Source organism: Muntiacus reevesi, chromosome 6 (genome assembly GCF_963930625.1).
Source record: "Muntiacus reevesi chromosome 6, mMunRee1.1, whole genome shotgun sequence".
NCBI lineage: Eukaryota > Metazoa > Chordata > Mammalia > Artiodactyla > Cervidae > Muntiacus > Muntiacus reevesi.
The window spans coordinates 112,251,665-112,278,558 of record NC_089254.1 but is presented as its reverse complement, the minus strand read 5'-3'; the positions used below and the strand labels follow the sequence as shown (position 1 = coordinate 112,278,558).

The 26,894-nt window shown below is 53.8% G+C and overlaps 1 protein-coding gene across 2 annotated transcripts in view; it reads left to right on the top strand.

Annotated features, from left to right (window-relative positions):
• The window catches only part of PTPRN2 (protein tyrosine phosphatase receptor type N2), a 601,207-nt gene that overhangs the window by 508,219 nt on the left and 66,094 nt on the right, over positions 1 to 26,894 (top strand). For both annotated transcript variants that reach the window (XM_065938706.1, XM_065938705.1), the window contains one exon: positions 3,455 to 3,649. In XM_065938706.1, the coding sequence (XP_065794778.1) occupies positions 3,455 to 3,649 (195 nt within the window). The remainder of the gene's footprint in view (positions 1 to 3,454; positions 3,650 to 26,894) is intronic.

Sequence of the window (26,894 nt, the reverse complement as noted above, 5' to 3'; positions counted from 1 at the left end):
GGGCGGCTCTGCAGAGGCGGGGCCCAGTGTCTGCTCGGGGCCCTCGGGACTTGCCTCCTCTGGTGACTTGCCGGAGCTGGGGCGAGGCAGCTGCTGGGCCCTGGGCGTTTCACCTCCCCCCAACCTGTCCATTGGCTCCAGGCCAGGCCCTCCCAGGGCCCCAGGAGCAGTGGCTCCGGCTCCCGGGCATCTCATCTCTGCCTGACCCTTCCCTGGCTCCACTTCTCAGGTCCTCCTGCCTCGTCATTTATCACATAGAAGCTGGACTATGATCAGTTTGAGGTCAAGCGTCCCCCCTTAGCGGGTGCACCCACTTTTATCTGCAGGTGAAAGAGGCCTGTGCAGGTGAGGGGCCTCCTCTCCAGTCTAGGGCCTCCGTGGTCAGTGTTGGTGCTCTTGGATGTGGGGTGATGCCTTTTCTTGGATCTTTGCCGCAGCTTTTATTTAAAACACAAAACCCACAAGGAGAATCTACTCTCAGTAGCAGCCTGGCAAGTGCTGGGCCTGAGACGCAGGGCCAGTCCCGGGGAGCCACAGGCACCTGTGTGAGCTTGGCCGGTTCTCCAAGTCAGTCCTGATCACCAGTGACTCATGAGGAGGCCATGGGGTGATCTGGGGCACCCCTACTTCTAAAATTCCTGCTTCCCTGAGAAGTTTCTGACTCGCCAGACCACCAAGAACTGATCTGGTTTAGAGAACGGTTCTGTCTTCATTGTACCAACACCCACTCCTGCACTGTCAGTGATGGGATGTCCTCCACTCCTGCACCCAGTGTGACGGGCCGCCCTCCACTCCTGCACCCACAGTGACAGGACGCCCTCCACTCCTGCACCCATTGTGACGGGCCGCCCTCCGCTCCTGCACTGGTGACGGGCCGCCCTCCACTCCTGCACCCACAGTGACGGGCCGCCCTCCACTCCTGCACCCACAGTGACGGGCCGCCCTCCGCTCCTGCACCCACAGTGACGGGATGCCCTCCGCTCCTGCACCCACAGTGACGGGATGCCCTCCGCTCCTGCACCCACACTGATGGGAAGCCCTCCGCTCCTGCACCCACAGTGACGGGATGCCCTCCACTCCTGCCTGACAGTGACGGGACGCCCTCCGCTCCTGCACCCACAGTGACGGGATGCCCTCCACTCCTGCCTGACAGTGACGGGACGCCCTCCGCTCCTGCACCCAGAATGACGGGCCGCCCTCCGCTCCTGCACCCACAGTGACGGGCCGCCCTCCACTCCTGCACCCACAGTGACGGGACGTCCTCCGCTCCTGCCTGACAGTGACGGGACGCCCTCCGCTCCTGCACCCACAGTGATGGGACCCCCTCCACTCCTGCACCCACAGTGACGGGCCGCCCTCCGCTCCTGCACCCACAGTGACGGGACGCCCTCCACTCCTGCACCCAGAATGACGGGACGCCTTCCACTCCTGCACCCACAGTGACCTGACCGCCTGCACTGACCACTGGTCTGTGATGGGACCTCGTGGCCGGGGCCACACTGGCATTTCGCACACTGGAACGCTTCAGTCTTCTGTGCTCTCCTGTTCCTTCCGGCCCAGGATGAAAGCACTTGGACCGGGGGCCTGAATGCCTCACCCGAGGTCTCTCGGAGTCTGGCCAGGCAGGGGCCCTCCCAGGGCGCGCCCTCTCCACGGGGACGAGGCGGGATGGAACCCAGAGTGGCCGTCGCCCTTCATGCCGGCGCCTCCAGGGCAGACAGGAGCTGCCCTGATGTTCTACTGTTCGGGGGGTGAACCGCCAGCTTCTCAGATCCTCTTCCCGAGAGGAACTATTCTTGGAGGACGTTTTTTGTTCTTCTGGGTGAATGATGTGAAACCTCAGAAGCTGCCGCAGAAAGTTCTTGGGGTGCTTTTCTCAAAATCAGAAAAGCCTTCCCATGCCGCGGTGGGAACCAGTGGGACGTGGACTCGGCACCTGGGGCCATCTTCCTCAGCATCGGCAGCCGCCTGCCGCGCAGGCTTCCCCGGTGGCACGGTGGTAAAGGACGCACCCGCAGTGCAGGAGACGCCGCAGGTGCGGGTTCAGTCCCTGACTCGGGAAGATGCCCTGGAGGAGGGCGTGGCAACCCCCTCCGGTATGCGTGCCTGGAGACTCCCGAGGACAGAGGGGCCTGGCCGGCGGCCCACAGGCAGCCTGTGGACACGACTGAGCCCACCCGCCGTGCCTGGGCTCCTCGTTGCTTCTAAGATTCCGTGAAAAGACGAGGGGGGGTTTCGAGCAGATTCGGTGTCTGGGAGCCATGGGCAACTCCTGACCTTGGGGGAGAGCGGCAGGGCCCCCGCCCCTCACCACCGCCCTTCCTTCCTGGTGGTCCCTTCCGCCGGCTTCTGCAGGGCCCAGCCCGCTCCCCACAGATGCTCTGACAGGGCTGGGGGCTCTCGGCCAGGCAGTCCCCCTCACAGCGCCCCTGAGCCATCCTCTGACCCAGGGAAGGGTCAGCACAGCGTCCCCGGGGAAAGCGAGTCCTCAGCAGCTCAGGACGAGCTTCAGTCCCAGAGACGGGCGGCCGGGCGAGAGGACACGGCGCGGGGACCTCCTTGCCCGGAGTCGGGCGTTTGGGGAGCTGCCCCCGTGCGCACCAGTGAAGGGGAGGGCTCTGGGGTCTCCACACTGCCCCTTTGCCCCGAGCAGTTCTCAGTGTGGGCCTGGATCCTCTTGTAAACTCTCTCTTCACGTCCTTTTGCTGGACGGCTCTGCTGACAGTGTTCGCCGGGCAGGGCTGGGAGTCACCGTAGCCTGGCTGATGGGATCCCCCCAAAGGCACTTCTGTGGGTCAGAAGGGGGGAGCATCTGGCTGGGTCTCCTGAGGGCCGCGTGACCACCGAGCCCTGAGTCTGGCGGCTGCGGGCACGGCCGGGCCTCCCCCGCCAGGCTGGTCACACACCCCTGTGCCGGGGCCCTGAGGCTCCACGGTGACCGAACCGGGCTCTGCCGGGCCCAGAGAGCGCGTCTGTGTCACCTGGCAGGCCCATCCCATCCACCCTGCATGTTCCCCCACGCGCGCTTCTGCTGACTCTGTCCCGCGGGCGCTTCCCCCCGTGAGTGATGCTTTGGGAACAATAACCAAAAAGAGGGTTTTTTCCTGTAAATACCGTGACGGCGCTACAAGTGTCTGTATTTCAGCTCACAGGGTCACCCCCGCCCCCACCAGAGCCCACGTTCTGAGGGGGGGGGGGGGCGCCTGAAGTCTGTCCACACCGGGCCCAGGGCGGCCCCGCTAGAGCCTCTCCTTGTCTGTCTGTCTGTCTGTCTGTCTGTGTCTGTGTCAGTATGCCTGTCTCTCTGTAGCGTGTCTACCCTGTGCGTGTCTGTGCGTGTCTGTGTGCATACCTGTAGGGTGTGCATGGTCACGGGTGAGCCCTGTCCCCCCAGCCCCCACCCCCCCGGCCCGGGACGCAGGTGGGAGGCGCTGACCGGCCCGCTGTCTTGCAGGAGCTGTGCCGTCAGCGCATGGCCGTGCGCACGACGGAGCGCCCCGAGGCCACGCACACATCCCGCGTCAGCAGTGTGTCCTCCCAGTTCAGTGACGGGCCCATGCCAAGCCCCTCCGCGCGGAGCAGCACCTCATCCTGGTCGGAAGAGCCCGTGCAGCCCAACATGGACATCTCCACCGGCCACATGGTCCTGGTAAGGCCCGGGCCCTGCCCCGTGGAGTGGCCGGGAGAGGCTGGGGGGCGGTCCCAGACTGCCCAGCTACAGCCCGCCCTCCAGGGGAGCGCCTGGGAGAGGTGGGCTTGGTGGGGGAGGGTCCCCAACTGCCCAGCCTGCGCCCCGCCCTCCAGGGGAGCGCCTGGGAGAGGTGGGCTTGGTGGGGGAGGATCCCCAACTGCCCAGCACACTGGCAAGGCGGCGAGGGGAGGGCACCCCGACGTCCAGCCTCCCCTCGAGGCCTCCCCAAGGGAGGGTTGTCCCCACTCTACACAGAACGCTGACCCCACTGAGCAGCTGTGGGGTTTGCCCTGGGAATGCGCACAGGTGAGCGCCAACTGAATGCGTACAGTTGAGTGCCGACTGTACGCGAGGCTTTCCGAGCAGCAGCGTCTGGGTGAATAAATGTCCCCCCCACCCCGTGCTGCTTCTCGTGGGAAGGGTCAGCTGCCTGCCCAGCAGAGAAGCCTCCCCATAGGAAGCCCCCCGCCTGTCCTGGAGCCCATGGTACCTGATGCATAATTGCTGTCCAGGGTTTATAAGAGGCGCCCGTTCATAGCTCAGCCCCTTGCACCGTGTGGATGGGTCCTGACGGCCGTGGCCCCTGCCCTCCGGGGCGTTCCCTGATCAGTACCGTCTCGCTGGCCGGCCCCTCCTTCTGGGGACGGGCTTCAGAGGACCCTGGGTAGAGCCTGGGTATGGAGACCAGCACAGATGGGTGGCTTAGCAGATACTGGAGTCCCTCAGTCTGGAGGCAGGAGCTGAGACAAGGCCGGCAGACGTGGGGTTTGGTGGGAGTGCGCATCCTGTCTCTCAGATGGCAGCCTCTGGTGTGTCCTCCGTGGGGAGGGGGCAGGGAGCTCTGGGGTCTCGTGAGGGCCCTGATCCCAGCGCAAGGGCCCCACCTCTGACCTCGTCACCTTGGGGGCCAGGATTCCAGGGAATGTGGGGGACACAGACGTTCGCCCCAGAGCAGCCCAGAGACCACGTGTTCGCTAAAGAGCTTCGGTGGGCAGCTGAAGGAGAGGCCTGGGGTCGCCCCCGGTGACCTTGGTGGGCAGAGGCCTCCCTCCCAGACGTGCGGGTCCCAGGGCAGGAGACACGGGTGCCTCACGGGCTGATGGACACAGCTGAGGCCACGGGATAGGAGGAAGCCGAAGTCCGGGAGCTCAGCTCTGCTCCGGCTCCGCCCGGGGCTCAGGCCGCACGACACTCCCTGGGCTCCGTGTGGTTGTGGGGCATCCTGAGTCCCAGGTCTGCAGTTTCCGGGGGAGACGGTTCACCCTCGGGTCTCAGACGTGCCGCCCTGCTGCGCCCACTGCCAGCACCTGGGGAGCGCCTCTCCTGTGCATTGCGGCTCAGGCGCTCCGTCGTCTCTGACTCTGCGACCCCGTGGACTGCAGCCCCCAGGCTCCTCTGTCCATGGGATCCCCCAGGCAAGGATACTGGAGTGGGGTACCATTTGCTTCTCCAGGGGATCGTCCCCACCCAGGGATCGAACCCGGGTCCCCTGCATTGCAGGTGGATTCTTTACAGACGGAGCCACCAGGAAGTTCTCTGTGGATAAATAACTGTGGTTATATTACTTCAGAGCTGATTTTTTAGAGAACATGTCCCTTTTAGAAAAGGAAATTTATTCGAAAGTCCAGATTTCTAATGAGATTCAGTATTGGGGCCGGCATGCCAGCAAGGGGTGTCTCTCTGGCAAGTGCCCCCTGGGAAACGTGTGTTGAGAGTCTTCATCACGTTGTGATGTTTCCATATTTCAGGACCTTCAAGTTACAACTTGATGTATCTCACCTCCAAATGGGAGGTGAGTGTATTGTGTTTTCCATAGAAAATTGTGTCTCTCGGTTCCCGTGTGTGGCGGCAGGTGTGAGAGCAAGCCTGGTAGTAGTCTCTGGGTGAGTCCCTACCCCAGAGAGCTGACCTGCCATCCCCTGGCCGCCTGCGGCCCCCCTAACATGGGGTGACCCCCAGTAACGGCAGCGACCCCCATCCACCACCATGCAATCCAGACACCTGCGTGCCCTGGGCCGGCCCCAGACTCAAGGCTCCCTCTCATTAACTGCCTTTGTTTGAATGGGGGTCACCAGCTGCTCTTCCCAACTCGGAGCGGAGAACGAACCCCATGGAGAGGGGCTGATGGGGCCACGAGGACCCCACTGGGCACGGCCCGAGCCACCGCACAGAGGGTTCTCCCAGCCCGCCGTGGTCGTCATCCCCCGCACAGGGCATCAAGACGTGGAGACGGGCAGAAGCAAGTCCCCGTGGCCTTTTACACCTTCTCACCCACGAAGGCAGGTGACACGGCTCGTCTCTTACGCTCTGGAACTGCGGCCCTGTCTCACAGGGCCACCCCGGGCTGGGTGGTCTTGTCAGCGGTGCATAGACGCTGACCCCGCATCCTCATGGGCTGCGGAGCAGCTGAACCTCAGGACCTGACCCGCCGACCTGCTGACCCATCAAGGCCGCTGGGAGACGCGCGTGTGGTGCCTGGGCCTCCTGGCCCTCCATCAGGACCGCTCCCAGTATCAGACAGCCGGCCCCAGGGACCACAGGCTGACGGTGCAGGGGTCACGAGGACGGCCGTGCCGAAGTCCAAGCAGACCCCAGGAGCCAGCTGGGAACCTGCTGGGAGGCGCCCTCGCCCCCAGGGTGCAGGACGGAACGTACCCATCGGCAGAGGCCGAGCCTCTGAAGGACTGAGGAGCATGCCGCAGCTGAGCCAGCTTGCTGTCGCCGGAGGGCGGCCGGGGGCTGACCTGGGGGGAGCCCTCTGCCCTGAGCCCCACACCGCGGCCACCCCGTCCATGCGGCATGTCGTCGGTTCTGCACCGAGGCCCCAGGCTGGGGGCTGCCGTACCGAGCCCTCAGCACCAGTCCTCCTGGGCGTGAGAAGGAGCCATCAGCCCTTCCCCCAGAGGAGGCAGGCGGCTCCACGGGAGAAGTGCACGCGGTCACAGGCTGCCGTGCCAATGACACAGCCACTGCCGGCGGCCCTCGTGACCTGGGCGATCTCCGTGATGGAGGAGGCCAAGCCAGCTCATCTGCAGGGACGGCCTTCCCAGTGTGCCGGGGCTCCCGGGCAGGGGGACAAGACCCAGAGAAGTGGGCCAGGGAGGCGGCTGTTGGTGCAGGCTCAGAGGGCGAGGTCCCAGGCAGCCAGGAACGGAAGGGGAGTCCTGGCGGCCGCCCCGTGGGCACGTGGGCAGGGCAGGCCGGCCATCAGGAGCCTGCTGCCCCCAGAGTCACCTCCCCCACAGGGCCAGGCACAGCCTCAGGGCTGCCGAGCCCGGGGCTCAACCTGAAGACGGACACCCTGAGGGCGGCGAGGGCGCCAGGCCCCCAAAAGTGGGAGAACCTAGGAAGCTTCTGGCCCCGAGTCCCTGATGAACCCGCTGACCTCTGCTTCCCCATACCCAACACGGGCTCAGGGGTAGCACCCCCTACGAGTTCCCCGTGAGGGTTAAACCAGGGAGGGAGAGACGCCGGGCCTGTGGGCCTGCAGCTGTGACGAGTAAGCCGGGAAGGATTAAGGCCAAAATGGGAACGATGTTCCTCCGATGAAGCTGAGGAAACAAGGGCCTTCTCCACAGGGAGATGTCCGGTACCCGGGACACCACAGCCCTGGGTGCAGGTGATGGTGCTTTGGGGGCCTTTGCGAGCCCAGGAAGGGGGGCCTGACCACACGGCACACAGGCCTGGGCCGAGGTGGGGGCCCCAACGTCACCACGAGGGGAGATGGGGAGGAAACGCCCTCGGCGGTGAACCGAGCTGGCTTCTGAAGACGCGTTTCCAAGGCAACGTGACCAGATCTGATCCAGCTCAGGACAGCGCTCTGGAGACGGAAGCCTCGGGCCAGGGACTGCATGGGGCTGCCATCAGCGCCGTCGTTTACACACGTGACGGGCACGGCTTCTTCAGACCGCCATCCACCCTTTGGAAAGCTAAAGGGTCACCTTTGAATTTACCCTTCCAAAAGGCCTGTTTGTAGACCACGCTCGTCTTCAGAGGCTGACTTGTCAGCATGTGGCTTTGGGGCGGTGCTGAGAGCAGGTGGGGGTCCCCAGGGCCTGGCGTCGGAGGAGCTCACACCCGGGGCCGTGTAGACAGAGTGGCCACATCTTCAAGTTGAAGGTCGGGGTCTGGACTGGATCTTTGCATCCCCTTCACTCCTGGAAAATACAGCAGGTGTGAGCACCCCTGAGCGTGTGAGCAGCAGCGCTGTCCCGAGAAACCGTGAGGTAGGACCTGGGTTGAGCCCGTTTCACAGATGAAGACCGTAAAACCGAGGGCAGTAAAGTAAGCCCCTGGAAACTGGGAGGCTACCACACTACAGACGGTGACCAAGGCCGCCCCTCATCGGCGAAGGGAGGACCCTTACGGACGGAGCCGGGGTGTTTGGTGACGGGCTACACGGGCGGAGGACGTGCTGTGTCCACAGAGAGGTCAGCCGCTCGGCCCTCACGGCCGGCCATGTGGCGGGGCTCTCCGGACCTCCTTTGCACCTGACTGCAGGGCCTGCAAGTGCTGGTGTGGTCTCCTGCCCCCCAGGCTCCTCAGCTTGTGTTCACACTTCTGTGCGCCCCGATGGCAGAAGTCAGAGGCTCAAGCCGGAAGCTGGGTCTCTTCCCCAAGGCCTGGTCTGTCGGAGGAGGGGGTGGGCAGCCCCAGCTTCTTGGTCTTTAAATTTGGCACCTGTGTTCCTAGCCCCGGAGGCATGAGTGTCCAGCTGCTGTGGGTCTGTGGCCCTCACGTGGCCTTAGTCAGCTCAGTGGTCAGCACCCTAGACGGGGTAGCTCAGACAACAGAATCTGCCTCAGATTCTCAATGGAATCTGCCTCCGGGACTGTCTCTAGTCCTGGAGGCTGGAAGCCCGAGGTCAGGGTGTGGAAAGTTTTCATTTATTGGGTCTCTCTCTGCCACGTGGACGCGGTCTTCCCCCTGCGTCCTCACACGTCCATCCCTCTGTTTGTGGGTCCTGATCTCTTCTTATAAGGACCCCAGTCACGGTGGACCACGGCCCACCCACCATGTAATCACCTCTTTCGAGGCTCCACCTCCAGACAAACTCACACCCGAGGTCTCGGGAGCTGGACGTCCTCCTGTGGGTTTGGGACACACGGTTAGCACGTGATGAGGCCTGAGGCCTGAACCGCGCTTGTCTGCTGCTCATGTGAAGGCCGGGAGAGGCCCGACTCCTTTCTGCCCCAGCCCTCTGGCACGCACTGTGCTGGAGGCGATGGGCTGACGCTGCCGGAAGGCAGCCAGCTGCCCAGGCTCCGGGGGCGTCTGCTCTGCAGCCCCAACCTACGGTGAGGGGGCTGGGGGGGAGGCTGGTGGATGGAGGCTGTCTCCCCACCTCTGGGTGCAGTGGACCCCCCCGGGGCACAGTGAACCCCCCGAGTGCAGTGACCCCACCCCTGCCCCCCTTGGCGCAGTGACCCCACCCCTCCCCCCCGGGCGCAGTGACCCCACCCCTCCCCTTCCTCTGGGAGAAGGCGCACCTCCAGGAGGGTCCTCAGGAAAGGAAGGTGTTAGCCCAGGAAACAACAGCATGTGGCAGGAACCATTTTGGGCAGTCAGCTTCTCACCAGGAGCTGGGGCGGGGACCACCTCTCAGTGGGGCATTGAAGGTGCGGGAAGGTGGGGCCAGCACTCAGACACACGGGCCTGGGCCCTGGGCTTCTGTAGAGCCGACCTGCGGCCCCTGCTGGCCGTGCCACCCACTCGGCCAGCCCTCTGCACAGGGCTTCTCTGGCGCTTCGAGGTCAGTGCCTTCTTTTTTTGGCCGCGCCTCGAAGCATGTGGAATCTTAGTTCCCCAACCAGGAGTTGAAGCTGCACCCCCTGCACTGGAAGCACGAAGTCTTAACCACTGTACCGCCGGGGAGGTCCTGTGATGTTGATGGCTCCTCACCGTTCAGTGCTCGTGCCGTTTGACGGCAGGGTGCCGTCTCCCCTGCCCAGTGCTAGGGGGCACTGAACTAACGCTACATGTTTGGTGGGGTGCAACTCGTCTTGTGATTATTAAACATCTGATTTATCGTTTAAAGTGCTAGTATGATGCCAGAATGACTTCCTTGCTTGTCATACTTCTATTGAGAGTGAGTTGTGTAAGATAGAGTGGGATCAAGCGCTCAGTTAGTATTTATTGAATTAGATTGAATGCTCAAACACAATCTGGTAGTAAGTCCGTGAGTTAACGTTTCCGAGGGGTAAAAATGGAAACTGGTGTCCAGATAGCACTTGGAAAGTGTCTGTTCACATGAACAGACACGAAACGATCCCGTGAGCCTGACCACCTCCCTCAGCGAAACCTGACGTGTTGCCCAGAAAAGAGGCCATGTTCTTCCAGCCCAAAGAGCGCCTCTGGAGTCTGGCAGGTTTAGAAACGTTCAGCAAACTGAGTCACGGCAGTGTGAGTCCAGGCCCAGGGCGGAACTATGTGTAAAATCAGAAGATATAACGTGTTGTTATTAAGTCTCCTAGTTGTGTCTGACTTTGTGACCCCATGGGCTGCAGCACACCAGGCTTCCTGTCCTTCACTATCTCCTGGAGCTTGCTCAAACTCATGTCCATCATGTCAGTGATGCCATCCAGCCATCTCATCCTCTGTCATCCGTTTCTCCTCCTGCCTTCAATCTTTCCCAGCATCCAGATCTTTTCCAGTGAGTCAGCTCTTCACATAAGGTGACCAAATTATTGGAGCTTAAGCTTCAGCATCAGTCCTTCCAATGAACACCCAGGACTGATCTCCTTTAGGATGGACTGGTTGGATCTCCTTGCAGTCCAAGAGACCCTCAAGAGTCTTCTCCAACACCACAGTTCAAATGCATCAAGTCTTCGGCGCTCAGCTTTCTTCACAGTCCAACGCTCACATCCATACGTGACTGCTGGACAAGCCGTGGCTTTGACTGTGCAGACTTCTGTGGGGAAGTAATGTCTCTGCTTCTGAACGTGCAGTCCAGGCTTGCCGCCGCTTCTCTGTATAGCATGTACTTTCTGAAATTGCACCCCGCCAGTAGTCCATCGGTGAAGCACGTGTGCTCATCCTCCATCCCTGCATGTGGCACGGTCCAGGGCAGAGCAGCGCTCCTGAGTGCCTGAGTGAAGCAGTCGGCCAGTGTTGCCCCGAGGAGGCTCCAGTCCGCTTGCGGTGAGACGGGTGCGGCTGGGCAGGTTGGATGCAGCCGAGTGCTGGGAGACCCTCTGTCCTGGGAGCCTGGGCAGGGAGGGGCCACTGTCCCGGTGGGCCGGAGACGGCAGGAGAGGCCGCAGCTCCCCCGGGAACCCCGCTCCCGCGCCCAGGGTGAGCGTGCTCGGGAGAGGCGGGCGTGCACACAGCCGTGAACGGCCGTGGCCCTGGCCAGCGTGGGGGGCTGCGCTCCGTCCGCACGCAGCCCCTGCGGCTCCCTGAGCAGGGGAAGTCCAGCTCTCCCGTTGCTCCTTCAGCGCGTCTGCCGGAGGTGAGGGCGTGACCAACCAGCGGGACCCGAGGGGTCGCGACCTCTGCCCTCTGACGGTTTCTCTTCCGGAGTCAGAGGGCAGACGCGCTGAAGGAAGGTGGTCCCAAATCCAGAGGCTGCCTCCCAGGGTGACCCGTGGGGCCGCTCAGGAATATCGGCTCGGTCTCCGCACCCGCGGAACAGGGCGGCTCACGGAGCCCCGTGAGGGGCCGCGCCGCTCCGCCTGTGCGGGCTGCCCAGGCCTCCGTGCACACAGGTGTGGGGCGGGCCGCCCGCGCCCGCGTGCCGGGGCGTCGTCCCCTCGCTCCCTCTGCGAGGCCTGGCTGCCGTGAGGCCCTCTCCCCACCGCCCGCAGGCTCAGCAGTTGTAATTTAATTACTGTCCGGGTGATTTTACCAGGCACATCTCTGCCCCCTCCCCGATAACCTCGGGGACGCTGACTCTGACCCTGATATCTCCCTCTGAGACATGTATTGTCATTATCCAGTATTTTAGTCTCACTGTATGTTTATACCCTTAAACTAACCGTTTTTTAGTTACTGATTTTCATAGTCCTTATTCAGATTGACTCATTTTTTTCCCCATCAACATCACTCTTTCTCAGTTCTTTGTTTTGGGTAAAATCTCCTCTTGTCCTAAAACATACTCTTCTTTCAGTCCTCTAGTAGGAAAGCCTTCCCATTTTTGTCTGAAAATGTCTTTATTGAATCCTCCCACTTGCATGATAGATGAGACAAGGATCAAATCCTAGTTACTTTTCCCCCGTTACTTTAGCAGCACTATTTTCTTGCCTTCGATGCTGTTGCCAGGCTGTCTGTTGCGGGTGCGGAGGCTGTATTTTCGTGATGTATCTCACTTTCTTCCTGAAGTCTACAGCTCTGTGTCAGGATCTTCCTTGTGCCCTGTCTTTGTGTGGACCTACTTTATTATATATTTTTCTTTTGCTCCAGACTTACTACGATTCCTGAAATCAGAATTCCTATCTGCAACCGATTTTAGAAGATGAAAAGCCATTTCCAGTTTACATCTTGACTGTAGGGTGTTCTCACACCCTCGTCCGTGTTTTCTCTCTTTGTCCCTCGGCCTTTCATTCCAGGGAATTTCCCCCACCCTCCCATCCAGTGTGCCTTGGATGCGCCTTCAGCAGGGTCTGGTTCACCATGTAACACATCCTTTGTGTCTGTAGTCTCCAGGAGTGTATTTTTCATTTGCAGTTGTTCTGATACTCTTTTCCAAGTCTGCCTGCTGTATTGTACTTGTCCTATATTGTTGAACCTCCTTTGACAGTTATTTTAAATGTAGCATTTGACTGGTTCCATGTAATATTAATACTTCTATTATCTAGGTTCCTATGAACTAAACTCACTCTTGGGTATGTTTGCCATCTGTTGGATTCTGGAATTTCAGATTATAAGCTCCTCATCAGTGGGGCTTTATCTCTCAGAATTTTATGTAGCCCATGCTGACAGTGTTGACGTCAAAGGACAGGTTTTGAGATTGATATACCAGCCACTCCTGGCTTTCATGAAACCAGGACCATCTTTACATCAGCTCCCTACCCAGAGATTCCCAGGTGAAGTACGTGTTGTGAATTTGACCCTCAATCCTAGATGAGGCCCCAGGTCCAAATGTTTTCCCATTTTGAGTCTGTAGGGAGACAGGTAAACTCCTTGTGGCCTGAGCAAATGCTTTCACTGACAGTGTGGTCTCTGAGCGTCCTGGTTTGGGGGAGGAGGTGTCACACCCAGCACCCTGCCTCCTACATGTCTGGGTGCCCAAAGGTCTCATGTGGACAGTGGAAGCCCAGCACCTGGAACTTCCCTTTATGTTGTGAAAGGCAGACTGTGCCGTCCACCCAGCATCTCCAGGTTCTCATAGAGGAGGCCTTTCAGGTTATTTGTTCTCGTCTTCAGGAACATGAGACTCATTGCAAGTTAAACACAGTGTAGATGGCCGCTTCCAGTTGATTTCATGTCACTTTCAGAATCACATCTAAGGCCCAACTTTATGTTCTACATAGTAAATGAGACACCGCAAGGTGCTCCCATATTCTAAAGATTGACGAGACACCTCATTCAGGCCAGTTCCCACACTGCCTTTTTGTACACGGGCAAAGGGGTCACCAGTCCCAAAGAGGGGCAATGCCAAAGAATGTTCAAACTACAGCACAGTGCACTCATCTCACACCCTAGCAAAGTAATGCTCACAATTCTCCAAGCCAGGTTTCAACAGTATGTGAACTGTGAACTTCCAGATATTCAAGCCGGATTTAGAAAAGGCAGAAGAACCAGAGATCAAATTGCCAACATCTGTTGGATCATAGAAAAAGCAAGAGAATTCCAGAAAAACATCTCCTTCTGCTTTATTGATTATGCCAAAGCCTTTGACTGTCTAGATCACAATAAACTGTGGAAAATTCTTCAAGAGATGGGAATACCAAACCACCTTACCTGCCTCCTGAGAAATCCGTATGCAGGTAAGAAGCAACAGTTAGAACCAGACATGGAACAACAGGCTGGGTTCAAATTGGGAAAGGAGTACATCAAGGCTGTATATTGTCACCCTGCTTATTTAACTTATATACAGTGTACATCACGCGAAATGCCAGGCTGGATGAAGCACAAGCTGGAATCAAGATCTCTGGGAGAAACATCAATAACCTCAGATACACAGAGGACACCACCCTTATGGCAGAAAGTGAAGAGACAATGAAGAGCCTCTTGATAAAAGGGAAAGAGGAGAGTGAAAAAGCTGACTTAAAACTCAACATTCATAAAACTAAGATCATGGCATTCGGTCCCATCACTTCATGGCAAATAGATGGGGAAACATTGGAAAGAGTGACAGACTTTCTTTTCTTGGGCTCCAAAATCACTGCAGATGGTGCTGCAGCCATGAAGTTAAAAGATGCTTGCTCCTTGAAAGAAAAGCTATGACCAACCTAAACAGCATTTTAAAAAGCAGAGACATTACTTTGCTGACAAAGATCTGTCTAGTCAAAGCTATGATTTTTGCAGTAGTCAGGTATGAATGTGAGAGTTGCACTATAAAGAAAGCTGAGCACCGAAGAATTGATGCTTTTGAACTGTGGTGTTGGAGAAGACTCTTGAGAGTCCCTAGGACTACAGGGAGATCCAACCAGTCCATCCTAAAGGAGATCAGTCCTGAATATTCATTGGAAGGACTGATGCTGAAGCTGAAACTCCAACACTTTGGCCACCTGATTCAAAGAACTGACTCACTGGAAAAGACCTTGATGCTGGGAAAGACTGAGGGCAGGAGGAGAAGGGGACGACAGAGGACGAGATGGTTGGATGGCATCACTGACATGATGGACATGAGTTTGAGCAAGCTCTGGGAGTTGGTGATGGACAGAGAGGCCTGGCGTGCTGCAGTCCATGGGGTCGCAGAGTCGGACACAACTGAGGGACTGAACTGAAAGGGATCACCTCACTTCAGGAAGTGCCTTCATAGCTGTGTGTGCAGCGTAGGCTGGCTGTCAACGTGCGTGGACAGATGCCTTGGTCAGCAGGCAGCTGGGCAGGTGAGTGGACCCTGGGTGCTCCCGTCTGGTGGCCACGGGGAAATGCCAGTGATGCGTGTGTTGCCATGACAGTCGAGGGTGCTGTTGGGTGGGGCCTGGGCTGGTTCGCAGTCGGGTTGTGCAGGAGGAGCAGGAAGACTGACACCTGATAGTCCTCCGCTTCACCCACCAAACCTCGAGAGCGCATGGGCGTGTCATTCAGGCAGCACATGGTGTGATGGCCGCTGAGCTGGGGAGAGATGCACAACGCATGGGGTAGTCCTCTCTCCAACTTTTCACCCTAAAAAGTGAAAATGGGTTTTGATAGATCAGCTCTCTTCTCTCTTCCACCTTGAACTCCCCATTTGAAAGCAACTGAACAATGAACACTTGTCAAGCAACTCTTGGTTATTGTGGCTGACGATTAAATCTTCATTTTTCCTTTTTTCTTTGCTGTATTTTAGCAGTTTCGCTGCTGGTTGGAAGGTCTTGGGGAAGACAGGAGACAGATGTCTAGGCTTCATTCCCTCTCAGCAAGTTTGGTTGGTGAAAAGATGAGGATAAATATTTGTGTCTTATATTAGCTTTTCCTGTCTTGGTGTCACTTCTGTTCCCCTGTTCTCATATTATTGCCAACGAGCGTGTGGCCTGTTGATTTCAGAAAATTAAAAACCAGACACTGTACTTCCAAATAGCACTTTTAGATCATCTGCAAATATCCCCTAATAATATTCTGTAGAGTCCAGCCTTTCCCATCTGGATATGGGAGAGGACATTCATGTGTATGTTGCTTTCCTAGCTAACCTTTACTGCACCCGCTGGAATTCTTTATTATTCCTAAAAACTTCATCAGAAAAATTGTAATGAGTACATCACTGGTACAGAACAGAAAAGACTGCTGCTAAGAAAAGCCCTGCTGCTTGATGATGCGCGGGATACTGTCTGTGTGTTGCTAGGCAACCATCCCCCCCCCTTCCTCTTCCTGAGAGGTTTCCCTGTTAAGCGGTTGCCGTCATCTTTCGAGTGAAAATTGCCTCCTCTCAGCTTTTTCGTGTCAGCTAGGTGATGGTGAAGGTGTTGGGTCTTAGAATCTTCTCTTACCATTGTGATTTGAGATTGGCCACTTGATTTTGTAGGTGGCCATCTGCTTGGGGAGGTGTGGCTGGATGGCCCTTTAAACATATGGACCTGCTGGTGCACACATAGAAACATTATTCGCAACTGCTTTTCAAGACGATCTTAAGGCAGCACTGCCTGAGTCGCCGAATGACAGTGAAAACGCAGAGATTTCTTCATCGCTCACCTTCTTGTATGACGTCGCCCGTCAGGCCCCACCCCCACCCCATGCTGGAGATGGCAGGGGTGTTCTTTGGGAGAGTGTTGTCTCCCAGAATTAGTTTCTTCATTAGAAGATCTCTGAAGGTTGGTTATCTTAAAACTGCATTGTCATGATTCTTTTTTTTCCTCTTATTGCCTATCAGCTCTGGAATCCAAGGTTGGTTTCCAACTGCATCTTGAACATTAATGGAATTTCTGAATAACTCATGGTTGAAAGTGTTTTTCATATATCTAAAAGACATGATTGAGGCTGAAATCAAATGCTTATTATCTCATTTAACAAAGACTTTATTAATCTAAATCAATAAAAATTTGTTTAAGACTAATATTTGCAAATGCATTCTTTCCTATTGTCCAAGTAATTTATAAAAAGTAATCAGAGAGGTAGCTACAGCTAGACAGTTTACTTTTTAATTAAGCCATTCTGATTTCTCTTCCACATCAAAGCCTCAGAAACATTACCTGTCTTCGTAAAGGTTAACATTGACTTCTGCACTAAACCATCTACAGACAAACTCTGGATATCCAAAGAATGAGAGGGTTTAATTATTGTTAAACACGGGGGTTTGCCATGGATAAGAACGACTTAGGAGAGTTTAATCTGTTCAGAATGGTTGGGGCTTCTGTCTTCATCTTTCTTGCAGTTTCTGCTCAGTTTTCCAGGGCTTTCCATTTATCTGTGAAGATGAGTGTATCGTTGGTAGAAATAAGACAGCTAAATAGTAATTTTTTGTTTGCTAAACAGCTGTTTCAGGCATTTAAAATGCCATGGGTAGACATCTTAAGCTTTTAAAAGGCAGAAATTAGTAGAAATATAATAAAGTTGAATTAATTTTTCTTTAGACTTGTGTTAATGGAAGTAGCTGCAGCCTGGGAGACTGATGTTTAAAATCACCACATTGTCAATTGTGAGGTCTTTTTTTTTTTTTTTACTGTCTGTAGACCAAAAGTACAAAAAGAAGAGAAGCTCACAAAAGATATTTGGTGAAGGCAGGTGGTCCGGATGAATAATGTTTCTTTCATTAACATATTTCCCTTATTAACTGTATAATTAATTGTACATAGCCAAGGGAAGCTATGGAAATTGCATTTTGAGATGTATCAAAGCCGCCTTATGCTTCAGACTTCCATGCAATTTACCATTAATGAATCCAGAGATGGGAGCCTCCAGTCTATAATTATTACTTACTATTTGAATGACAAGCAAAGAATTTTATCAGCAGAGTTTTAAATGAAAGGGGATTAGCTGCTAATGTTGAAATTGTTCATCTTATGAAAATAATTTTGAAGAAAATGTTTTAGTGGAAAGAGAGGTTTGAGGAAAGCATTTGCCATTAAAATAGCCATTTTCCGATACTCTGTATGAATCTGTCCACGTTTGACAGCAGGGTGCAAATACTTTTGAAAGTGAATGAATATTTTATAAGCTCCAGAGCTGCTCATGCATCCCAGGAATAGATTATGCAATATTCCCAAATATCCCAACGAAGGTGAGAGCGTTGGTAAGCTAGGCAGAGAAAAAAAGCGAGATGTAAAAAAATAAAATGTATGAGAATATTCTGCAAGAAATTAAAATTTGTTTCATAGCATAGAAGTCTGTCCTTCCCTCAGCTGAGTGCTCATTTAAGACAGTAAATATTGTGGAGAAAACTGCAGAATGAAGCACTGAGACCCATTCTTCCAAAGGGCTTTCATTGTTGAGGCCGGCACAGCTCACTGTCTCTCAGGGGGACCCCCGTGTCCACTGTGCGGCTCTGGCCTTGGGGCCGAGGCTGCATCGGAGGCCATGGAGCTGGGGCCCCTTCTCCAGATGGGGCTCGGCGGGTGGGTGCACCCCCCTCGTTCATCAAGTGTTTACTGACCACCTAGGCCGTGCTGGGCTCCACGCCAGGCACTGGGGCGGTGAGGAGTAAAGCGACCAGCCTGAAAACGCACTTTTCATTTCTCTGCACTGGTTTCTCCCACTGAATCGATAGCCAGTTTATGGCATCACCTGGTTAGAGCCTGGTGTCCTGAGAACAGGAGGAAGGCCTCGCTGGGATTTCCTGAAGCGTGGGAAGGTTGGTCTGGGCGGGGGCCGTGGCTTCTAGGGCCTGTGGCAGACCCCACGAGCGTTCTGGGCGCTCTGGGATGGTCCTGAAGCCCCACGGGCTGGAGGAGGCAGCTGGGCCCGGGCTCTGAGTGGTTCCCTAGGAGTCCTGGCCCCCTTCCCACGTGGGGCCCGAAAATGGTGACCCGGCAAGGACACCTGGTACTGGTGTGTGCTCTGGTCCTTTCTTAGAAGCTCTCGCTCTCTCAAAGCCTGGGGTCACCTTGGTTTCACTCAAGTGTATTCGAGCACGCTGGGCCTGTTGGCTACTCCAGGGTGCAAATCTCTCAGGATGTTTTCGTGTTATCTGGGGACCAATCACAATCAGCTTGGTGATTGAACTCCTGGACCCAGGTGACCTGAAGAGCCTATCAGTATTTCTGTGCCACCAGGAGAATTTGCTCCCTGGGGCCGTGACCGGCTACCACGTGCTTCCTCAGGGCTGTTCTTGTGTTTGGAGATGCATGCATGCCCACACACCCTTGTCTGTATTTCAGGAGTTGCCTTGTTTGTGGAAGTATATGAAGGTATCCCATGGACAGAGGAGCCTGGCAGGCTACAGTTCCTAGGGTCCCACAGAGCTGGACCCAACTGAAGCAGCTTAGCACGGCACATCCAAGTGTATCAAGTTGGTTTAGTTATTAGATTGACTTTGCATATTAAGTTGGGGTTAAGTATTGACTGTTTGTTTTCTGTTGGGGGAACTGATCTTCAATGAGATGTTGTAGAACAAAGCTAAGATAAAAATTAGTGTCATCAACTATCTGAAGATTCTGTCTGGGTAACAAAGCATGAGGGTTGTGAGAAGTGTCAGGGTTGTTGAGATTGTTGTTGTTCAGATTTCTACCCAGGTTTTTGACTTCAAGTGGATCTAGGCCGCAGCTTTGATTCTGAGACCAGACCTGTCTTCACCAGTCGTGTGAGGGGTCAGGATTTGCAGACATTTAGGAGGGTGAGGAAGAGCAGACAGGAGAATGAAATGAGCAGAATCTGTATTAACTCGACCGAAAGCCTTGCTTAGTTCTGTCAGCAAATCCTGGCAGCTCTGCCTGCACTGCCGCTGCTAGTCCAGTCCCTGACTCCTCTCGGGACGCCTGGCTGGTGTCCTCGGCCCTGCCCGGGGCTGGCACAGAGCGGGGCATCTTTGTCATCTTGCGCCTCTCTGCGTAAGGCTCCCGGCTGGCCCTCGTCGCTCTCAAGTAAGCCTCGTCTCCCGCCCCCCACCTGCAGTTTTCAAGCCCCCAGCCCTGGCCCCTGATGCCCCCCTCCTGGGCCCTGCCCCAGCCTCCTCCCTGGTTCTGGAACTGCGGGGCCCATTCCCGCCCGGGATGCCCTCCCTCCAGTGACACCCCGCCATCCTCTGCAGCCTCGCCATCTCTCAGGAGGGGCCTCCCCCCCGGGCTCCTCACCGCCCAGTCGCCCGTTTTAGTCCCCTCACCCTCCGCTGTTGTCTGAAGCTATCTTCTAGACGGTGCTGACCTACTGTGTGTGGTCTTTCTCCAGCTAAAACCCCAGCACCCTGAGGACAGAGTGTTTGACCTGCTGGGTCCCCAGAATACGACACCCCAGCTCCTACAATGCTTTTAATAAAGCTAGTTGAATGAACAAATAAATGGCTGAACCCACCAACACATGAGCAAGAATCTGAAATAATACTGCAATTCTTAGCTTCCTCTTCCACAATTAGAGGCAGAATCCATGTTTCACTCATAACGCCAGGCAAAGCTTTTTTGCCTTCAGTTTAGATATAAATAGCTGTACATTTATGGAAATATGGTGTAATTCTCTTAATTATTTTCCACTGCTTATAAGTATTCACCTTTGTATTTTGCCTATGTTCATATAACCTTAATTGTTAAGATGTTAAATAAGATAATAAGGTTCAAACAATTGTTCATTTAAAATTCTTTGAGCTTCTTGAACATGTCAAGCCCTGAAATGCAGGTGAAGTTATTGTTGTTGTTACTGTTACCACATGGTCCTCCCTAAGCCTCACTGCAGAAGACCTTTGTCACTCTCTCCTACGCATACACCCAAAATTACATGTCACTAAAGTGCCCAGCATGTAACAAACTCGGTTGTGGAAAAGAGCAAGACTTTCTGCTGTTTATTAAGAGGAAGTGGTGAGGACAAAATATTTATTTTTTAAAGTTTACTGATTAGAACACTTCTGGAACAGAGTGTGTCCCTTATTAACATTTTCCACCAGGGTTTCAGTTTAAGTCTTCATAAAATTGTGATTTTCCTTTTCCGTGAATCTATAAAGCGAGGTGAGCTCAGGTCACTGCAGGTTTGATGGGCACATCAGTTAGCGTGGGAGGGTCTCTGAGGGCATCTCCCACCCCCTCAGCCCTCCAGGGGGACGACCCGGCTATGAAGCTGGAGGCTTCCTGAGCCTGACCCTGCAGAATTCAGGAAATTCCTGTTATCAGTAAGTAACAGTGAAGGTCGCTCAGTCGTGTCCGACTCTTTGCGACCCCATAAACTATACAGTCCATGGAATTCTCCAGGTCAGAATACTGGAGTGGGTAGCCTTCTCCAGGGGATCTTCCCCACCCAGGGATTGAACCCAGGTCTCCCACATTGCAGGCGGAGTCTTTACCAGCTGAGCTATGAGGGAATCCTATGTTATCAGTAAACCTCCCCGCAATTAAGGACTCTTCTAGAGTTAGAATACCAAAACTCAGAATTGTAATAAAAATATATTAATTAAAGCCTCCAATCAGTTAAGCTCTGCAAAATTGAGGTTTAACTAGTTTTCGTGTGCTCTCAACCCCCTGCTTTGCGACCGGTTGCCTTTTCCTTCTCTTCCAAAAGCACGGCCCTTCTCGGGGCCACGTAGGGGCAAAGAACTCATCCCGGGGAGGCTTTCCCAGCAGGACTTCGAAAAAGCACGTGGTTTTCTTTAAAGCTTTTGTTTCTTTGTTTTCTTGTTCTTCCATGTAGTTTGTTTTTTCAAGTACAAAAAGAACTTTAGACCAAACAGAGAGTCCAGGGCTCACGGCCCGCAGCCCAGCGCAGCGTCTTCCGTTTCTCCCTTGCTGCCTCTCTGCCCGGGACTGCCACTTACTCGCCGTCTCCGCCTGTGTGAGCGTCAGCTGGGACTCCCTCTTAAAGGGTTTGCATTTGGAGGCATGTGAGCTTCTCAGCACTCTTTTAACAGCTTAGCGTCTCTACCACCACACAGTCAGGTCGGTCACCACACCAGAAAGGGGGGCTCGATCCTAACTCTCGCTGACACAGCCTGAGAACAGCTTTCAGGGGTCACTGGGCCTGCCGAGATTCCATTCCATCTTCAGAACAGCTCGGCCTGAGAAACAGAGCTTCCAGGGGGTGACGGGGGGAAACGGCCTTGATTCACACGTGTTGGTGAGGCCACCTCTGCTGAGCATGCCCGATGCTTTCGCTGGTCCGTGTCAGGCTCTCGTCCTCTTCCCAATTCGCCAGGATAAGGGAGCCGAACTACCCTCTGCGAGTTCATGTGCGAACGTCCCCTCCTCAAAAACGGGTTTCCTCGGCGGCGATGCTGAAAGTGTAATAGAAAGAGGAAAGGCCGCGTGAACGGGCTTTTGTTCCTTCTTCCTAATTCCTCTCTCCCGATTGGGCTCCCTCAGGCCTTGCACACGCAGCCCGGGGGCTGGATTCCAAGGCAGGCTGACTTTTCCCAAGCGAGTGCCCGCTGCCAACACAGGGCCACGCACTGAGCCGCCTGGTCTGGCCCCGCGTGTTCCTTTTCTCTAACGTGATGCGTGTGTAGCTACTCTGCACTTTAAGTTTCCGGCATGAAGGAGGTAAGACAGCACATGTTTAACTATCGGGTGGGACCCTCCGTCCCTCGGCAGGTGAGGCTGGGCGGGCGGGGCAGGTGTGAACTTGCTGGGAGGAGGGTGCCGGCCGTGTCCGGAGGTTCCAGTGGTTATTGTCACTGGAGTCAGATGACAATGTGAATACGCTTGATTGTACGGTTTGTGATTCCCATTTCAAGCAAATCTTTCCTAAGTTAAGAAACAACAAAACTACCCTCTGATCACCTAACCATATCTGCCCTTCCTTGAGTTTGAACAGACTACTTTGAATTTCTAATTCCAATTATCTTAGCCTGCCTGATGCATAATATTAACAAATACCATTTAAAATATACCAGATGCATCAATCTATGACAGACAAAATACCCTCCTAGTCCAGCAGTTTACTGTGCCCGCATCTGTGTCCATATGGGCTGAGCCCAGACAATTGACCCCACCTCGTTTCTCCTTTCATCTTTCCATGTATCTTTGTTCATAACTTAAATGTCTTACTTTTGGAATTCAAACGTTTAGCATACACATCTTCCCTTAATGCATTAATAAAGACAGGTGACCATGTTTATTTTTAAGGGAGAAAGGTCATCATCTCCCCAAATGGCAGCAGAAGCAGCTCCCTTCTTGCTGTTAAAAGCCTGTATCTGATTCCATCTGATTTTAAAGCACCAAACTTCGGGCCCTCTCACAAGGAAAGAAAACGTAAAGAATGTATTCTTATTAACAAACGGTCTGATTGCTGTCATGGGCACCCATACCAGCTTCCCAGGTGGCCCCGTGGTAAAGAGTCCGCCTGCCAATGCAGGAGATGTGGGTTCAATCCCTGGATCAGGAAGATACCCTGAGGAAGGAGATGGCAACCCACTCCAGTATTCTTGCCTGGAGAATCCCAAGGACAGAGGAGCCTGGTGGGCTACAGTCCCGGGGGTCACAGAAAGTCGGGCATGACCGAGCGTGCATGCATGCAGAACAGCTTAAGTGCCCATATAGAGTAGAGGATAGAGACAAAGCTTTCCTAGTAATAACTGGATCTTCCAAAAGCCAGCCTCCTTTATGACACCCTCTCCTGTGACAGAAGCTTGTTTCTGGCAATGTCACTGTGAATTGGACATTCACTGGGACAGTCTGTACTGGTTTTGTGTCTGAAGACCCACAGAGCCACAGAAGTCTCCAGAGATCTGTGCAGACATGGTTCTATGCCGACATGAGTGGTTTCCATCTGTACTGGTCATTGTGACATAAAGCCAACCGGATCTTAGAGTTTGCTAGGTTTTAGCAATGGTCTGCCCTCCTTATGAGTTCTAGTTTTTGTGTTAAAAGCTTCCAAATTTTGTGTTAAAAGCTTATTTTCATTATTCCCTTTATTAAGTCATCTTGCCCCTCTTAGGATGTTACCCTCTTGTTGCTAGTGGTGCAAGCATGCATGCCCAGTTGCTCAGTCATGTCTGACTCTTTGCGACCCCATGGACTGTCGCCTGCCAGGTTCCCCTGTCCGTGGGATTCTCCAGGCAAGAATACTGGAGTGGGTAGCCATTCCCTTCTCCAGGAGATCTTCTCAACCCCAGGATCAGTGCTTCCCTGGCAGCTCAGATGGTAAAGAATCAACCCCAGGATCAAAGCCATGTCTCCTGCAACCTCTGCATTGGCAAATGGATTCTTTACCTCTGGACCACCTGGGAAGCCCCATTGCTAGTGGTAAGAAACGCCAATATAACATCATTTCTGTGACTTTTAACAGAACTGAAACTGCACTGTTCGCCCAGGCTCTTGTGGCCACTCCACGTGAGTCTGGCCGAGCGCTTTGGCAGGCGGGATCTGCCAGGACCCCAGCTCTGTGGGCTGGATTCAGACCAGCTCCACAGGTCTCCAGACCCGTCCTCCCAGCATTCACAGGTGGGCAGCACCACTGCTGCAGCAGAGAGGACGACCTGGGGTCCAGGGACCCGGGTGCCCTCGGCTCTCCCGGGAGCAGCCACAGCCCAAAGCCCTTGAGACCACAGGTGCCGGCTTGTTCTACTGTTGTTCAGTTGCTAAGCCATGACCAACTGTTTGTGTGACCCATGGACAGAAGCACACCAGGCTTCCCTGTCCTTCACTCTCCCAGAGCTTGCTCAAAATCATGTCCATTGAGTCAGTGATGCCATCCAACCATCTCGTCCTCTGTCGTCCCCTTCTCCTCCTCCCTTCAACCTTTCCCAGCATCAGGGTCTTTTCCAGTGAGTTGGCTCTTTGCATCAGGTGGCCAAAATATTGCAGCTTCAGTTTCAGCATCAGTCCTTCCAATGGATATTCTGTTTCATGAGGAAAGTGCTGGCTTGTTGCATGTGGTGAAGTAGATGATTTTAGTAACTGGGATTCTTTCCTTGTGACCCTGGACACTGATCCTTGATGTCGATGCTGGTAAAACAGGGCCGGTGAAACAGTTCAGTTCCTGACATGATCTGAGGTGCCAGGTCACAGCCCCACAGGGCATCACCAGATCTTTCCACCCAGAAATCGGCAGCTCATCTTCATGCCTCTAATCTGGCATTTCCAGTGGCACCTCGAGACTGGCCCACAACACCTCCGTCTGGAACCAGTGATGAGAAGCACACAGTGGGGAGGAGTCCAGGATCCACCCTGATCCATGCTGTGCGGAGGCGGTGGGGTTGTTAGAAGGACCACCGTCCCTGGTGAATGGGAAGCAGCGTTGAAACCATGAACAATGTACTCAGTGATGCTGCTTCTCATCTCTTTAATGCTGTCAGGGAGGGTTGGCCACAGACAAGGCGGGTTCATAGTAACAGCTCTACTGTGATCCCCACTCCTATGCTCAGGCCACAGCTGGCAGCTGCTGTCTGTGGAGACTTAACATATTGTATTTCATTAGATGTTGGTACTGTCCCCAGAACACTGTAATCACAGAATATGGAAGAGACATTAAGAGATTCTCTAATGAGAGACACCATCTTCTCCATCTGTATATAGTTTATAGTCACAGAGTATAATTCATATATTAACTCGGTCAAGCCCCAGAACTACCTTAGAAATATGTACTAGAATTCCCGTTTTTGTGTAGTATATTAAGGGTAAGTAAAATTAGATGGTTTGCCCAAAAAGTCTCTGTGTAGGGACCAAACCTTTTTGTTTATTCTTACATCATTAAGAAGTTTTTTGAAATCAAGCTCAGTGCCTTCTCCATTTTATTAAAGTTGCCTTCCTATTGAAAAACTCCCTTAGGCATTCACAAAGGCTCTGAGAGTGATGTAAAATTAACTTCCCAAAGATACAAAATTGTGCCTGTGATTATTTTTTTAATATGTGTCTGTGATTATTAACAAAACTCTTTTATACTCCAGAGCATCCCAAACACTCGATATTCCTAGGAATCACTTTCTTGACCTGAAGGTGTTGACAATTTGATCAGGAAACTATGCAAAAAATACTGGGGCAATATTAACAAATTGTGGACATATGTCTCCATGTTATAATGCAGTAACACTTTTGTCCCAAAGATTCAGGATTCTGTGTAGATTGATTCTATTAAATGTGGAAGCCAGTTGGTTTGCCCAACATATGGAGAACATTTCCTGAAAAGTCATCTTGTGGCATGTGGTCCTTGTGGCCCAGAAACTGTTGGTCATTTTCCTACCCAAACAGTCTAATCATGTGGGCCAGAAAAGGGCATGCGAGCTCAGGAACTGGAAGGTTAAAAGTCAGAAATACGAGAAAGATTAAAGAGGAACACCTTAGACTGAGTCAGTATCTCATGTACTAGGTCCTGTGAAAGCTGATGCCATCCTCATGGTAACGTCATGTGGTCAAGGCTCAAGGTTAGTGTCAGCCAGGTTGACTGCAAATGTAGAAAACCCATATTCTGAAAGCTCAAAACTTTTTTCCATGAATGGTTTGGTCTGGGGATTATCTTCTATGCAAGTACATCAAACCTAAGCTCTTGGAAAGTACTGCAATTCAAGAAGATTTTCGAAACATTCACACTCAGGACTTACCTAAAATCAGCCCAAGTGAAGTTCCTCTGATGGACCCCAGGCTTACAGAAACACAATGCCCGTAAGCCCAGAGCCCACCATAACCCATGTCCAGGGGAGCGTACTGAGCAACTCTTCAGGATTAAAGACTTGCTTCCAAAGGTCCCTTATGAACTACGGTAGCTGTCTTAACTCAACTATCTAAGCTCTTCAAGTGGAGCCCTGACTGCGCTTGACTGGGGTCTTCCAGGTGATGCGGGGGTCTCCCTCACTTGGCCAGCCCCCCTGCAGTGCTGGTGACTCAGCTCTGTCCTGTGTACCCAGCGCTTCCCCTGTGCGGGTGATGGTGCTGGTGTAGGACAGGTCCCTACGCCCCGGGAGCTCACAACCCGTGGGGAAGACAGGCTCCTTACACTGGGACAGCGCACAGCATATCCCGAACGCGGCTGCTCACCCAGGGCACAGGGTCCACAGAAGTGACCCGCAGAGACAACACAGACCTGGACGCTGAAGGGCGTTAAGATCAAACAGTGGGGGAGACTGGCAGAAGAGCTTCTTGAACTCTGGCCGCGCCTTCAAACCTGTGAGACCTTGAGATTGTCATAGGAACATTCGACATGAATTGTATGGATATTCCTTGGGTAACTCAGAAAGGAAGAAGGCAGCAGGAAATACTCGATGGAACATTCCAAAGTCCTTATGGTACTTTTGGGGGCAGTTCTTCCAAGTTTTAGATTTGATGGCAAAAATTTTGGAATGCCAGTTGTCAATAAACAATAGACAATTGAGGTAATACAAATTACTTCAATTTGTGGTGCTGGAGACGACTCTTGAGGGTCACTTGCACCAGTCCATGGATCGGTGCAGAGAGATCAAACCAATCAATCCTAAAGGAAGGCAACCCTGCATATTCATTGGAAGGACTTATGCTGAACCTAAAGCTCCAATACTTTGGCCACCTGATGCAAAGAGCTGACTCGTTGGAAAAGACTCTGATTTGGGGAAAGGTTGAAGGCGGGAGGAGAAGAGGGAGGC